The sequence below is a fragment of the Bos mutus genome, chromosome 18, assembly GCF_027580195.1.
Source record: "Bos mutus isolate GX-2022 chromosome 18, NWIPB_WYAK_1.1, whole genome shotgun sequence".
In the NCBI taxonomy this organism is placed as follows: domain Eukaryota; kingdom Metazoa; phylum Chordata; class Mammalia; order Artiodactyla; family Bovidae; genus Bos; species Bos mutus.
The window spans coordinates 14,377,718-14,392,089 of record NC_091634.1 but is presented as its reverse complement, the minus strand read 5'-3'; the positions used below and the strand labels follow the sequence as shown (position 1 = coordinate 14,392,089).

Genomic DNA, 14,372 nt, shown 5'->3' with positions numbered 1-14,372 from the left:
TTATCGTTATTGATGACTCCCCCAGCTATAGGGGGAGGAGGACGAAGACAGGATCAGCCAGGTTCACACCTGATGCTGTTGCAGAGCAGGAAGTGACCCTTTGGGGAGGGGTCAGAGCTGGCCAGGAAGTTCCACCAGCACAGGGCATCCTGGCAGCTCCTGAGCTGGAGAGGGAGGCAGGCCTCATGGGGATCCAGAGAGGAGGTGCTTTGGGGTCACACTGACTGGGGGCTGCCTACAGGGAACGTGGTGAACGGCATGATTGCCCGGCAGATGGTGGACATGCTTGTGGAATCCTCATCCAACGTGGAGATGATCCTCAAGTTCTTTGACATGTTCCTGAAACTCAAGGACATCGTGGGCTCTGAGGCCTTCCAGGACTATGTCACTGATCCCCGTGGTCTCATCTCCAAGAAGGACTTCCAGAAGGTGGGTACTGGAAGGTGGATGGGTGGGGGTGCTAATGGCCACTTGTGCACCTGCCTGGCTTCCTGCTTTGGTCAAGAGACTCTTCTGGGCACCTCCATTTCTTTATCTGTAAAATGGGAATAAAACCATCCTTGGAGTTTTTTTTTTTTTTTGGTGGTTTTTTTAAAAAAATAATTTCATTTATTTAAGAAAATTTTTTAGCTGTGCTGGGTCTTCGTTGCTGCACCAGCTTTTCTCTAGTTCAGGCGAGCAGGAGCTGCTCTGTAGTTGAGGCGTGCGGGCTTCTCATTGCAGTGCCTTCTCTTGTGCAGCACAGGCTCTAGGGTGTGTGGGCTTCAGTAGTTGCGGCTCCCCGGCTCTAGAGCACAGGCTCAATAGTTGTGGTGCATGGACTTAGTTGCTCTGTGGCATATGGGGTCTTCCCAGACCAGGGATTGAACCCGTGTCTCCTGCATTAGCAGGCAGATTCTTTACCACTGAGCTAGCAGGGAAGCCCTTGGGCTTTGTTTTTGTTTTGGTTGGGCAGCATGTGGACTATCAGTCCCCTAACCAGGGATTGAACCTTCCCCTGCATTGGAAGCAGGGAATTTTAACCACTGAACTGCCAGGGAAGTCCTCCTTGGAGTTGTTTTGAAGATGAAATGCATTAATACAAATAAGAACTAGTATTTCTATTATCATTATTAATAGTCATAATTTTATCATTATTATAAATAGAGATCAGTTTTTCAGTTGATAAACATCCATTGGGTTTCTGCTCTGCATTGGGCCCTGTGCTGGTACCCTGACCACGGACAGAGCAACGACTGAGACAGACACAGCCCTGCCTTCATGGGGCTTATAGGCTAATGGGAGAGGCAGTCACTAATGACCACTGCAGGTCTAAATAATGAGACTGTTAGGAGGGAGATGCAGGAGCCAGCTTTATCCAGGAGTCCACTCACCTGGCTTTGCCATCCTTTCCACCCCAGGTAAGTCACTCATCTGCTCTGAGCCTCAGGCTCCCCATCTGTGAAATGGGGCTAAGATAATAACATTAACGGTTTCAAAGGACTGCTATGAGAGTGGGCAGTGGGCGAACAGTGGATAATGACTGGAACACAGAATACAGGAGATATTGCCTGTTATTATTTCTATTATTACTGCCAGATCTTTTCCATCACTATTTTATCTTTTTCGTTTCAAATAACTTCAGGCTTATGGAGAAGTTGCCAAGAACATTACATAAAATTTCTGCATACTGTTTCACCCAGATTGCCAACATGTTAACTTTTTACCTCGTTTGCTCTGTCATGATTCTCCTTTACCTCTAAATACTTCAGGTAGTGAGAATGAGTTCATTCCCTTACATAACCACAAAACATTTATGCAAATCAGGAAATTAACTTTGACACAATGCCGCTATCTACAGATTTTGTTCAATTTTCACCCTTGAAGGAAGTTTTTCCCTTGTCAAGGATCCAGTCTAGGATCGGAGATTGAATTTAGGCATTGTGTCCCCTTGTTGCTGCTGTTCAGTCACTCAGTCGTGTCTGACTCTTTGCGACCCCATGGACTGCAGCACGCCAGGCCTCCCTGTCCCTCACCATCTCCTGGACTTTGCCCAAGTTCATGTTCATGGCATTGGTGATGCCTGTCTCTTTAGCCCTCTTCAATCCCGAACCCTTCCTTGGTTTGTCTTTGCCTCTTATGAGCTTGGCATTTTTGAAAAATAGAGGCCAGTTGTTTTATAGGATGGCCCTTAGTGTGGGCTTGTCTGAGTTTTCCTTGTGATTCGACTGAGGTTATGGACTTTGACAGGAATATAAGAGGAGCACTGTGTCCTTCTTGGCATATCATATCAGGAGGTACGTGCTTTTAGTTCTTCACGTTTCAGTTTGCATCAGCTCGGCTCACTTGGTGAAGGTGTTTACCAGGGTTTCCACTGTAATGATACTATCGTTTCCCTTGGAACCTTGTGAGGTTGTGCTTTGAGGCTATGTAAATATCCTGTACTTAGGTTGGCATCCGTCAGAAATGCTTGTGTCAAATGATTATTACTCTGGCAGTTGACAAGTGGTAGTTTTTTAATTTTCTGATATCCTTTACCTTTATTGTGTGTGTGTGTTCAGTCATGTCTGACTCTTTGCGACCCCAGGGACCGTAGCCCGCCAGGCTCCTCTGTCCATGGAATTTTACAGGCAAGAGTACTGGAGTGGGCTGCCATATCCTACTCCAGGGGATCTTCCTGACCCAGGGAACCAACCCACATCTCTTGTGTCTCTTGCATTGGCAGGCAGATTCTTAACCACTAGTGCCACCTGGGAATTAGGTACCTTTTAGAAAATTTTTATTGCAATATAGTTGATTTACAGTGTTCTGTTAATTTCCACTGTACTGCAAAGTGATTCGGTTTTACATATATAGTTGGTGATGGACAGGGAGGCCTGGCGTGCTGCAATTCATGGGGTCCCAAAGAGTCAGACACGACTGAGCGACTGATCTGATCTGATCTGATATTAATTATGGAGTATCACAGGATGTTGAATATAACTCCCTGTGCTATGCAGCAGGACCTTGCTGTTTATCCATTCTACATGTAATAGTTTGTATCTGCTAAATTCACACTCCCAATCCTTCCCTCCCCCGCACCCCCTCATGCAACCACAAGCCTATTCTCTAGGTCTGTGAATCCGTTTCTGTTTGTGTCATATTTTAGATTCCATATGTAAGTGATATCGCATGGTATTTGTCTTTCTCTTTATGACTTACTTTGCTTAGCACGATAATCTCTAGGTCCATCCATGTCGCTGCAAAGTCATTATTTCATTAATTTGTATGACTGAGTAGTATTCCATTGTATACATGTGCCGCATCTTCTTTTTATGTCTTTATGGCTGCACTGGGTCTTCACTGCTGCATATGGGCTTTCTCTGTTTGCCAGTGGGGGCTACTCTTTGTCGCCATGTGTGGGCAACACAGTCTCACTGTGGTGCCTTCTCTTGTTGTGGAGCATGGGTTCCAGAGCATGCAGGCTCAGTCGTTGTGGTGCACACGCTTAGTTGCTCCGAGGCACATGGAATCGCCCCAGATCAGGGATTGAATCCACGTCTCCTGCATTGGCGGGCAGGTGCTTAACCACTGGACCACCAGGGAAGTCCCCGTACCACTGGGCTTATCCATTCATCGGCTGATGGACATTCAGGTTGCTTCCATGTCTTGGCTATTGTAAACAGTGCTGCTATGAACATTGGGGTGCGTGTGTCTTTTTGAATTAGTGTTTTGTCTGGGTATATGCCCAGGAGTGGGATTGCTGGATTATATAGTGATTCTATTTTTAGTGTTCTTAAGGAACTTCCATACGGTCCACACCAATTTACATTCCCATCAACAGTGTAAGAAGATTCCCTTTTCTGCACAGATTAGGTACCGTTTTACTGTAAGGAAGAGTTTTTCCTTTCTCCTCCATTTGCTTGTTTGTTTATGCATTTGTTCATTCATTTATATCGGTATAGACCTGTGGCTTCTTATTTTATCCTAGGGGTTGTAATTGCTGCTGTTCATCAGCATTTAGAAGGCAATGGCACCCCACTCCAGTACTCTTGCCTGGAAAATCCCATGGATGGAGGAGCCTGGTGGGCTGCAGTCCATGGGGTCGCTAAGAGTCGGACACGACTGAGTGACTTCACTTTCACTTTTCACTTTCATGCATTGGAGAAGGAAATGGCAACCCACTCCAGTGTTCTTGCCTGGAGAATCCCAGGGATGGGGGAGCCTGGTGGGCTGCCGTCTATGGGGTCGCACAGAGTCAGACACGACTGAAGTGACTTAGCAGCATCAGCATTTAAATAAGCCAGGGTCACCCAAGTTAAGTATAAAGTGCCCCATGCCTCCCAGTTGTCCTCCGAGAGCCTCCCTCCCTCTCTGTCTCTCCGCTTCTCAGCCACGCCTCCCAAGAGCTGTCTACACTTGCTCACTCCTTTCTCACCTCCCACTCCTTCCCTCATTTGGGGTTTGCTGGCTTCTGTCCCTGTCACTCTCCTGAAACTACACCAACTAAGATCATCAGGGATCTCTCCACCCTACAATCTCTCCTCTGACTCGTCATCTTGACAGCATTTGCCACGGTTGGCCACGTCCTCCCCCATCCCTGGCAATGCCTGCTTCCCTGGGTATCTGTGCCACCCACCCCTGGGACCCCTACCTTCCCTGGCAATTCCTCACAGATTCTTTTTTTTTTTAGGATTTTTAAAATGTGTACCATTTTAAAAGTCTTTATTGAATTTGTTACAATATTGCTTCTTTTTTTCTATGTTTTGGGTTTTTGGTCCCAAGACATGTGGGATCTTAGCTCCTCAAATAAGAATTGAACCTTCTCCCCCTGCAATGGAAGATGAAGTCATAACTACATTGCTACCTAAGCTTTAGGGAGAAGGGATAATATGTATCATGTTCTCACTCTGTGCCAGGTCCTATGTGTAAATGAATGGTAATTTACAGCAACCATGAAGTAGTAAGGACTATTTTTTATTCCCATTTTACAGAAGTGGAAACTGAGGCACAGGGAGGTGGAAGTGCTCTGTTTAAGGTCACACAACTAATTGACAAGTCTGGGATTCGAATTTAGGCAGTCTGACTCCAAAGTACACTGCCTCCAGGGTCATCCACTTACTAGCTCAATAAATAGTCAATGAGCACCTCCTGAATGCCAGGCCTGCTCTGGGGAGTCCTAGCCCTACTCTCTCAACCAGCAGATTTTCAGCAAAAGTCTGAGGGGGGAAGGGAAGAACCAGAAAGAATTATGCAGGAGCTAAAGTCATGTCATCTATCTATCTCTCTCTCTCTCTCTCTCTCTATATATATATATATATATTTTGGCCACGCTGTGTGTCATGTGGGATGTTAGTTCCCCAACCAGGGATCGAACCTGTGCTCCCTGCAGTGGAAGCATGGAGTCTAACCACTGGACTGCCAGGGAAGTCCCCTGCGTCATTTATCATTTTAAAAGGACTCTACTCAGCAAAGGAAACCATCAACAAAATAAAAAGGCAACTTACAGAATGGGAGGAATATTTGCCAACCACATATGTAATAAGGGGTTGATATGCAGTGCACACAAAATGTTCACAATAACTCCAACACAATAAAATCAATAAATCTATTTAAAAATGAGCAAAGGACCTGAATAAACATTTTTTAAAGAAGGCATACAAATGGCCAACAGGTACATGAAAATGTGCTCAATATCACTTATCATCAGGAAAATGCAAATCAAAAAAACCACAATGAGATATCACATCACACCTGTTAGGACGGCTGTTATAAAAAAAAAGAGAGAATGAGAGAGATAACAAGCGTGGCAAGGATGCAGAGAAAAGGGAACCTTTGACCATTGGTGGTGGGAATGTAGACTGGTGCGCTATGGAAAACAGAATAGAGGATTCCTCAAGAAATGAAAACTAGAACCACCATATGACCCTGCAATCCCACTTCTGGATATCTGTCCAAAGGAAATGAAACTATTATCTCAAAGAGAGGTTTGCACTCTCATGTTCATCGCAGTATTATTCACAACGCCAAGGTATGGCAACAGGCTAAGTATCTGTCAATGGGTGAATGGATAAAGAAGGTGGTGTGTGAGGGGACGTATGCATACCTATGGCTGATTCATGTTGATGTTTGGCAGAAACCAACACAATTCCGTAAAGCAATTATCCTTCAATTAAAAAATAAATTAAAAAATTTTTTTAAAGTAGAAGTACTACCAAAAAAAGAAGGTGGTGTGTGTACACACGCAATGAAATATTATTCAGACATCCATTATTTTTTATAATTTTATTTGTTTTATTTTATTTATTTTGGCTGTTCTGGGCTTCGTTGTTGCACAGTCTCTTTGCCAGTGGTGGGGGCTACTCTCTAGCTGTGGTGCATGGGCTTCTCATTGCAGTGCTTCTCTTGTTGTGGAGCACGGGCTCTAGGGCAGGTGGGCTCGGTAGTTGTGGCCATGGGCTTAGTTGCTCTGTGGTATGTGGAATCCTCTGGGACCAGGGATTGAACCCATGTTCCCTTGCATTGGCAGGCGGATTCTTATCCACTGGACCATCAAGGAAGTCCTGCAGTATATCTAGAGATACAGGGAGTGTCCTGATTATTTTTTATAGGTATCCAGTATTCCACTTTGCGTATATATTATGGTTTATTTGATAATTTCCTATTTTTCTTCAAAAATAATTTATTATTCTTATTGGTATTTTTACTTACCTATTTTTTTTTTTTTTTTGGCCATGCTTTGAGGTGTGTGGGATCTTAGTTCCCTAACCAAGGATCCAACCCATGCCCCCTGCATTGGAAGCACAGAGTCTTAACCGCTGGACTACCAGGGAAGTCTCTGAGTATTCCCTGTTGATGGACACTTGCTTTGTGCCCAGTCTTTTGCCATTACAACGCGTGCTCTCATTAGGGCTGCCATGCATATTTGTACAAGCCGTGCACTGTACAAAGGTGCCAATTAATAGCACAGATATTGTAAATTTGTACCACAGGTTTCCAGCAGATGGAAGTAAGTGTGTTGAGGAAGGCTCCTTGTGGGCCACTAGCAATGCTGACCAGAACAATATGTACATACATCATTTTGTATGTGCAGTTGTATCTGAAGATAGACTTCCAAAAGTGGGATTGCTGGCTTAAACAGTAAATGCATTTGTCATTTGGACAGATTTTGCCCTGTTTTTCCTTCTCATAAGCAACATGTGAGGCTGCCTGTTTCCCCACAGCCTCACCACCAGACCACATTTGTCAAATATTTGGATTTTTGCCAATCTGATAGGTGAAAAAGGGTAGTGCTGTGCAGTTTTAATTCACATTTATCCTGTTATGAGTGCCGTGAAGCATCTTTACACATTACTTTGGGCTTCCCAGGTGGCACTAATGGTAAAGAACCTGCCTGCCAATGCAGGAGGTGTAAGAGATGCAGGTTCAATCCCTGGCTCAGGAAGATCCCCTGGAGGAAGGCATGGCAACCTACTCCAGTATTCTTGTCTGGAGAATCTCATGGACGGAGGGTCTTGGTGGCCTATTGCCCATAGGGTCACAGAGTCAGACACGACTGAAGTGACTTATCACGCACACGTTACTTCTTTTGTATTACTTGTTCAGTGAACTATGTCCTTGGCTTACTCTTCTACTGGGATGTTAGCAGTTTTCTTCTTGATTTCTAGGAGCTCTTTATATATTGGGCTGCTTATAACTTTGCTAGTGATATGAGGTGTACTTCTTTTTCCTAGTTCATCATTTGTCTTTTGCCTTTGCTTATGATGGCTTGTTTATTTGTTTTTGGGGAGGAGGAGTTTGGACATGCATAGAACTTATTTTTTAAATTAAATTTTGTTTTCTGGCTGCACTGGGTCTTCATTGCTGTGCTTTCTCTAGTTGCAGTGAGCGGGGGCTACTCTCTAGTTTCCATCCAAGGGCTTCTCGTTGCGGTGGCCTCTCTTGTTGAAGAGCACAGGCCGTAGGCACACGGGCTTCCGTAGTTGCAACACGCTAGTTGTGGCTCCCAGGTCCTAGAGCGTGCAGGATTCGGTAATTGCAACACCCAGGCTCAGTAGTTGTGGCACACGGGCTAAGGTGCCCCGTGGCAAGTGGAATCTTCCTGGGCCAGGGTTTGAACTCATGTTTCCTGCATTGGCAGGCAGATTCTCAACCACTAGATCAGGGAAGTCCAAGACTTGATTTTTATGTAGAAAATCATTTAAAATATTTGTATTAATTTTAAACAAAATAGGTAATACAGGGGTACATTCCTTTTATAAAGAAATTCAGAACTTATAGCTATGGTTGAGGTTACCTTTGATCCCTACCTACAACCCATTCAAAGGCTGCCATGGTTATCCTCTTGGTGGTTCAAATCTCCAGGCATTTATTTCTGCATTTCCTTTCATATGTAAATCTGCATTGAAAAACATACAGAATTATTTTAGGGTTTCCCAAGCTCTTCATGGTTGACAGAGTTCTTGACAGTTTGCAAAACACATCTCCAATGGTAAGTACTTGGCAGATTCCAAAACATCTACTACAGTTTGGAAAGCCCTTCCTGGTGGGTGAAAACATATCTCAGGCTACTAATTTATTCTTAGCACTATTTTGTAGTTTTCTTTGTTTTTTTTTATTAGCAAATGTTTTTGTACATCTCTCTGAATTCAGGACTTCCTTTTAAAAACATCTTTATTGAGATATAATTCATATACTATCAAATTCACCCATATAAAAGGTATAATTTAATGGGAGGAATTTTTTGGTATATTCACAGAATTGTGCAGCCATTGCTACAATCTAATATTAGAACATTTTAATCACCCCGAAAAAAGAAACACCATGCCCTTTAGCAGTCACTTCCCATTTCCCCCACTCAGGCCCCTGCCAACTCTAATCTGCTTTCTGTCTCTATAGATTTGCCTATTCTGGACACTTCATATCAATGGAACTGTCCAATATATGGTCTTAAAAGGGTTTCCTTTTATTTAACAAGCCACAGTGTCATTATCATCCCTAACTGAAAACAAAGCAATGAAGACAAATGAAAAAGATCCATAGCTCATTAAATCATCAAATGTCTGGTCTGTGTTCTAATTTCCAGATCTTCAAAATATCACATATAACTTTTTGTAATTTCTTTGAAGCAGCATCCAAACAAGGTCACCTAGTGCTATTGATTGCTAATTCTTCTCTTGTAGAAAAAGAACAGCTTTATTTCTGTCTTTATTTTTTGGCCGTGCGGGGTCTACGTTGCTGTGTGGGCTTTTCTCTAGTAGCGGCGAGTGTGGACTACTCTCTAGTTGGGGTGTGAGGGCTTCTCTTGGTGCGGAGCACAGGCTCTAGAGCGCGTGGGTTTAGTAGTTGTGGTTCCCGGGCTCTAGAGCACAGGCTCAGTAGCTGTGGTGCACGGGCTTCATCGCTCCGTGGCATTTGGGACCTTCCTGGACCAGGGATTGAACCTGTGTCTCCTGCATTGCAGGTGGATTCTTCTCCACTGAGCCACTGCCAGCAGGGAGGCCTGGTTGCTATTTCGTTAAACCTCCTCCTGTCGACTGCTGTCCCTCCTTCACTTTTTCCTTTCCTGGCATTTTATCTGCTAGAGACCCAGGTTGCTGATCCAGTAGAGCAGCAATGCCTGATAGAAATACAGGGACTTCCCTAGTGGTCCAGAGGCGGACTGTGCTTCCAATGCAGGGGACCCAGGTTCAATCTCTGGTCAGGGAACCAGATCCTACATGCTGCAACTAAGACCCAGCACAGCCAAATAAGTAAATAAATGTTTTTTAGAAAGAGACACAATGGGAGCAACACATATAGTTAAGGAATTTCTAGTACCTGCACTTTTTAAAAAAGGGAAAAGAAATACATGAAATTATTTTAAACAATATATTTTATTTACGCTCCTCCACCAAAATTATATTTTGACATATAATCAATTTAAAAATTATTAGATACTTTAAATTCTTTTGTTTACACTGTCATCAAAATCCATAAGTATACACTGTTGCCACATCTCACTTGGCACCAACCACGATTCTATGGCTCAGTAGCCACATGTAGCTCATGGCTATCCGTAGATACTTCTCTGTTAATTGTAGAGTTTCCTGCCTTTGGATCTGGCTGATGTAACCTTATGGTGTCATTTAATCTGTTCCTCTGGCCCCTGCATTTCCTGCAAACTGAGACTTAGGTCACGAAGCTTGATCAGACTCAGGTTGGAGTTTTGCTTTTTATTTTTTTTTGCCAGCACCTTCCTTTATGGTGCTTCATACATCCATTAAGAAGCACAGCCTGTCCCCTCATCACTCCTTTTGTGATGTCAGCAACCATCAATGCTTGATGTCCAGACACATTAGTTCATTAGAAATTGCAAAATGGCAATATTCTCATTTCTAAATGTCTGACTGTTACCCAGCTTCACATGGTTTCCCAAACCCAAAGCATCATATGATTTCCCAAACTGTACAGATCTTTATATTTTACAACAGGCTTTTCAATTATTTTTATGATTTAAAAGATAAGGTCAGCCTTCTTTTAAAAAAGGACTTCTTGATTTTCCAAAATTGTAACAGAGTTAAAAAGTCTTCTCGGTTTTCAAAATGCTTAATTCATTTGACAAATATGTGCTGAGTGCCTACTGTGTGTAGCAGTGAACAAAACAGAGACCCCCCCCCCTTCAGAGCTGATAGCCCAGTGGGGAGGGACAGATGAAAATAAGTAAACAAGATAATTTCAGGTTATAACCTGTGGTCTGAAGTAAATGAGCAAGGTGGTGTGCAACAAAGCGAGATGTAGTCAGCCCTGTAAATTGGGTGGTCAGGCAGGGCTGAGGACATCGAAGCCGAGAGCTGAATGCTACCCTGTGAAGGTAGGAGAGTTTGTAGCCTCCCCAGCAAAGGGAACAGCAAGTGTAAAGGCTGAAAAATGGGAACAAGAGGGGTGCAGAGGAGGCCAGCGTGCCTGTTGAGAGGGAGAGAGGCAAAAATAAAGTCTGAGAGGTGATGTGGGGGATGTGCTGAGCCTGGCTGGCTGTGGGGAGGACTCTGACTTTTAACCTTAATGAAATGGAGCTAAGGGAGGATTCTGAGCAGGGGAGGGATGGGATCTGACTCGGATGTTTACAGGGTCCCTCCAGCTGTGTGTGTGGGGTTGGGGAGAGACTCTGGGGAGAGAAGAGGAGGAGAAACCACAGAAGAGTTGCTGTGACCCTCTACTGGGGGATAGAATCGTGGAGGGGGTAGAAGTGTTGTGTCCTAGATCTTTTGAAAGCAGAGCTGACAGATTTGCTGATGGATTCGGTGTGGGTAGTGAGATAAAAGGGAGGAATCAGGGATGACTCAAAGATTTTAACTTAAGCATCTGGGTGGGTAGTGATGCTATTCCTGAGATGGGTAAGACTGTGGGAGGAGAGGTTTTGAAATCAAGAGTTCAGTCTGGCCTTTTCCACACAGAGATGTCAGATAAGGCTTCATCTGTCAAGTGTATGGATTCTGGGGAGCAGTCAGGGCTGGGATGTAGACTTCACAATCATTGGCATGGGATGGCTTTCTGAGGCTTGAGCCTCAAGGCTCTCTCCATGGAGTGTGTATATCTCAAGAAAAGAGTGAAGATTTCAGACCTGGGGCCCCTTTAACCTTTAGAGGTCTGAAAGAGGAGACTCCAGCAGAGGAAACTGACAAGAGTCAGAGAGGAAGGTATTTCGAAAGAAGAGGGCAGGCAAATGGACAATGACAAAGAGAGAGCAGCAGATCACAAGAGCATGCATAGTCCAGGACGAATGGAGGGGATGGAGTCCTGGGCCCCATGCGGAGCCGGGTGGGGGAGTCAGATTTTACTCTGGGGCAGTGTCACACTGTATCATAAGAAAAGGAGTCAGGTTGATGGAGCGACAGTAGAAGGTGAAGAGTTCCTGTGTGATTATGTCTCCACGCTCTGTGGTTTCTAGAGCCCTTCATGATTTGCAAAGCATGTTACTCATTTAGAAAGCATTTTTGCAAAGTTCTTGGCTACAAAGCACTTTTTAGAGCCAGAAAATTTCGCTTCTGTTCATACCCAGAGCAACGTTTCTCAGACTGCATGTGGCAAACCATCTGTTGGTCATGAAATTAATTTAGTTAAGTCATGACCAGCATTTTTAAAAATAAAATAGAACATTGCAGAGCGCGTTACATAGCGAAAGTCAGAGTTGTGTCCCGAAATCTTTTTTTTTTTTTTGTCACATTATAAAATGCATTCTTATTGTGGATGCTGTCAAAACGTTTAAAATATTTCCCCAGAAAACCTTTTGCAAAAAGTGCAGCAGAGAGCAGTATGAGAATATTCAATGAAAGTGTCTGTAAAGTAAAAAACTGGAGATCATCTAAATGTCTTGTCATCAAACCTTCTTCTATGATGGTTGTCGATTTTCTTTCCTGGAGTCTCCTTCTCTTCTGGATAGAATGCTGTATTTATAAAACAGGAATACTACACAGCAGTGAAAATGCATTCATCTGACCTATACATCAACATGGATAGATCTTGAAAACACAACAGTTGCGAGAAAAAATTACATGATTATAATAGCAATTCTTTGTATCAAAATAATGTACAGGATACCAAATAAACAACAGGATATAGACAGTAGAAGTACTGACACATATTTCTTTTTTTATTGAAGTAGAGTTGGCTTACAATATTATGTTAGTTTCAGGTGTACAACATAGCTATTTAATGTTTTTGTAGATTATACTCCATTTAAAGTTACTATAAAATATTGGCTATATTCTCCTTGCTGTACAATATGTACTTGTAGCTTATTTATTTTATATGTGTTTCGTACCTCTTAATCACCTCCCCACTGCCCTCTCCTCACTGGTTTGTTCTAGTTTGTCCTCTTTATCTGTGAGTCTGTTTCTGTTTTCTCCTGTGTTAATTTGGTTTTTTTTTTTTTTTAGATTCCACATAGAAGTGAAAACATCAATATTTCTCTTTGATCTATTTCACTAAGCATAATACCCTCTGGGTCCATCCTTGTGACACACAAGTCTTTCTTAAAAATTAACTAATTTTCTTTTTGGTTGCACTGGCTCTTCATTGCTTTTCCCAAGGCTTTCCCTAGTTGGGGTGAGCAGGGGCTACTCGTCATGGTGGTTTGCAGGCTTCTCAATGCAGTGGCTTCTCTTGTTGCAGAGACAGGCTCAAAGCCTGCAGGCCTCAGTCGCTGTGGTTCACGGGCTTAGTTGCTCCAAGGCATGTGGAATCTTCCTGGACCAGGGATTGCACTGACGTCCCCTGCATTGGCAGGCAGATTCTTAATCACTGCACCACCAGGAATGCCCTGACACATAGTTCTTGGGAAGGATACACCAACTCCAGGATAGTGGTTACCTTGGGGGAGGGTGGGGAAATGGAGTAAGAGAAGGGTACACAGAGGGCTCCAATCACTGCTGGCATGTTTCAGTTCTTAAAAATATAGTAGTTGAAAATCTGTCATTGTGAGCATTTGTTAATTCTGGGGTGATGAGTATATGACTCTATTCCCGGTTGGGATTTGGAGGCCTCCATTGTGTCTGGTGACAATTATCTAGATGCTGAAAATGGAAGGATGGGGGACCAAAGGGTCTTGGGGAAGGGGTAGAGGTGGTGGCATGTATTGCCATCAGTCAGGGCCCTGGCCTTGAGGGGGCTGGCCTGGAGGAAAGAGTGAGGATCTAACTGGGTGATAGAGGGAGCTGTTTGGACAGGATGGCAGGACTGACCTTTGAGGGAGCGATACAACCAGCACAGGGAGGGAGCCAAGGAGAGAAACGCTGCAACTCCATTCTCCTCCTGCTCCCTGACCCCACCTGGGTGGCTCCCAGCTGCAGCCAGAGGGTCATGAGAGCCTCTGGTACAGACCACAGGTGCCACTGTAAGGGGTGAGGGTGGGAAGATGGGTGGAGAGCAGGATGGCCGGCAGGGAGCTTGGGACAGCATCCCTTTACCAGCTGCTACCCAAGTGCTGGGAGGCTTCCCAGGTGGCTCAGTGGTAAAGAACCCTCCTGCCAATGCAGGAGACGTGAGATGCAGGTTCAATCCCTAGGTCGAGAAGATCCCCTGGAGGAGGGCATGACAACCCACTCCAGTATTCCTGCCTGGAGAATCCATGGGCAGAGGAGCCTGGTGGGCGACAGTCCATAGGGTCACAAAGAGTTGGACAGGACTGAGCGACTAAGTGTGCACATGAGTGCTGAGTTTCATCAATTCACATCTTCAGATCAGATCAGTCGCTCAGTCGTGTCCGACTCTTTGCGACCCCATGAATCGCAGTACGCCAGGCCTCCCTGTCCATCACCAACTCCTGGAGTTCACTCAGACTCATGTCCATCAAGTCAGTGATGCCATCCAGCCATCTCATCCTCTGTCGTCCCCTTCTCCTCCTGCTCCCAATCCTTCCCAGCATCAGAGTCTTT

General features: G+C 44.3%; 1 protein-coding gene across 1 annotated transcript in view; it reads left to right on the top strand.

Moving 5' to 3' along the window:
- Positions 1-14,372, top strand: part of RYR1 (ryanodine receptor 1) — a 128,246-nt gene that overhangs the window by 95,576 nt on the left and 18,298 nt on the right. Inside the window, exon 89 of the mRNA XM_070386741.1 lies at positions 242-429. Within this exon, the coding sequence (XP_070242842.1) occupies positions 242-429 (188 nt within the window). The remainder of the gene's footprint in view (positions 1-241; positions 430-14,372) is intronic.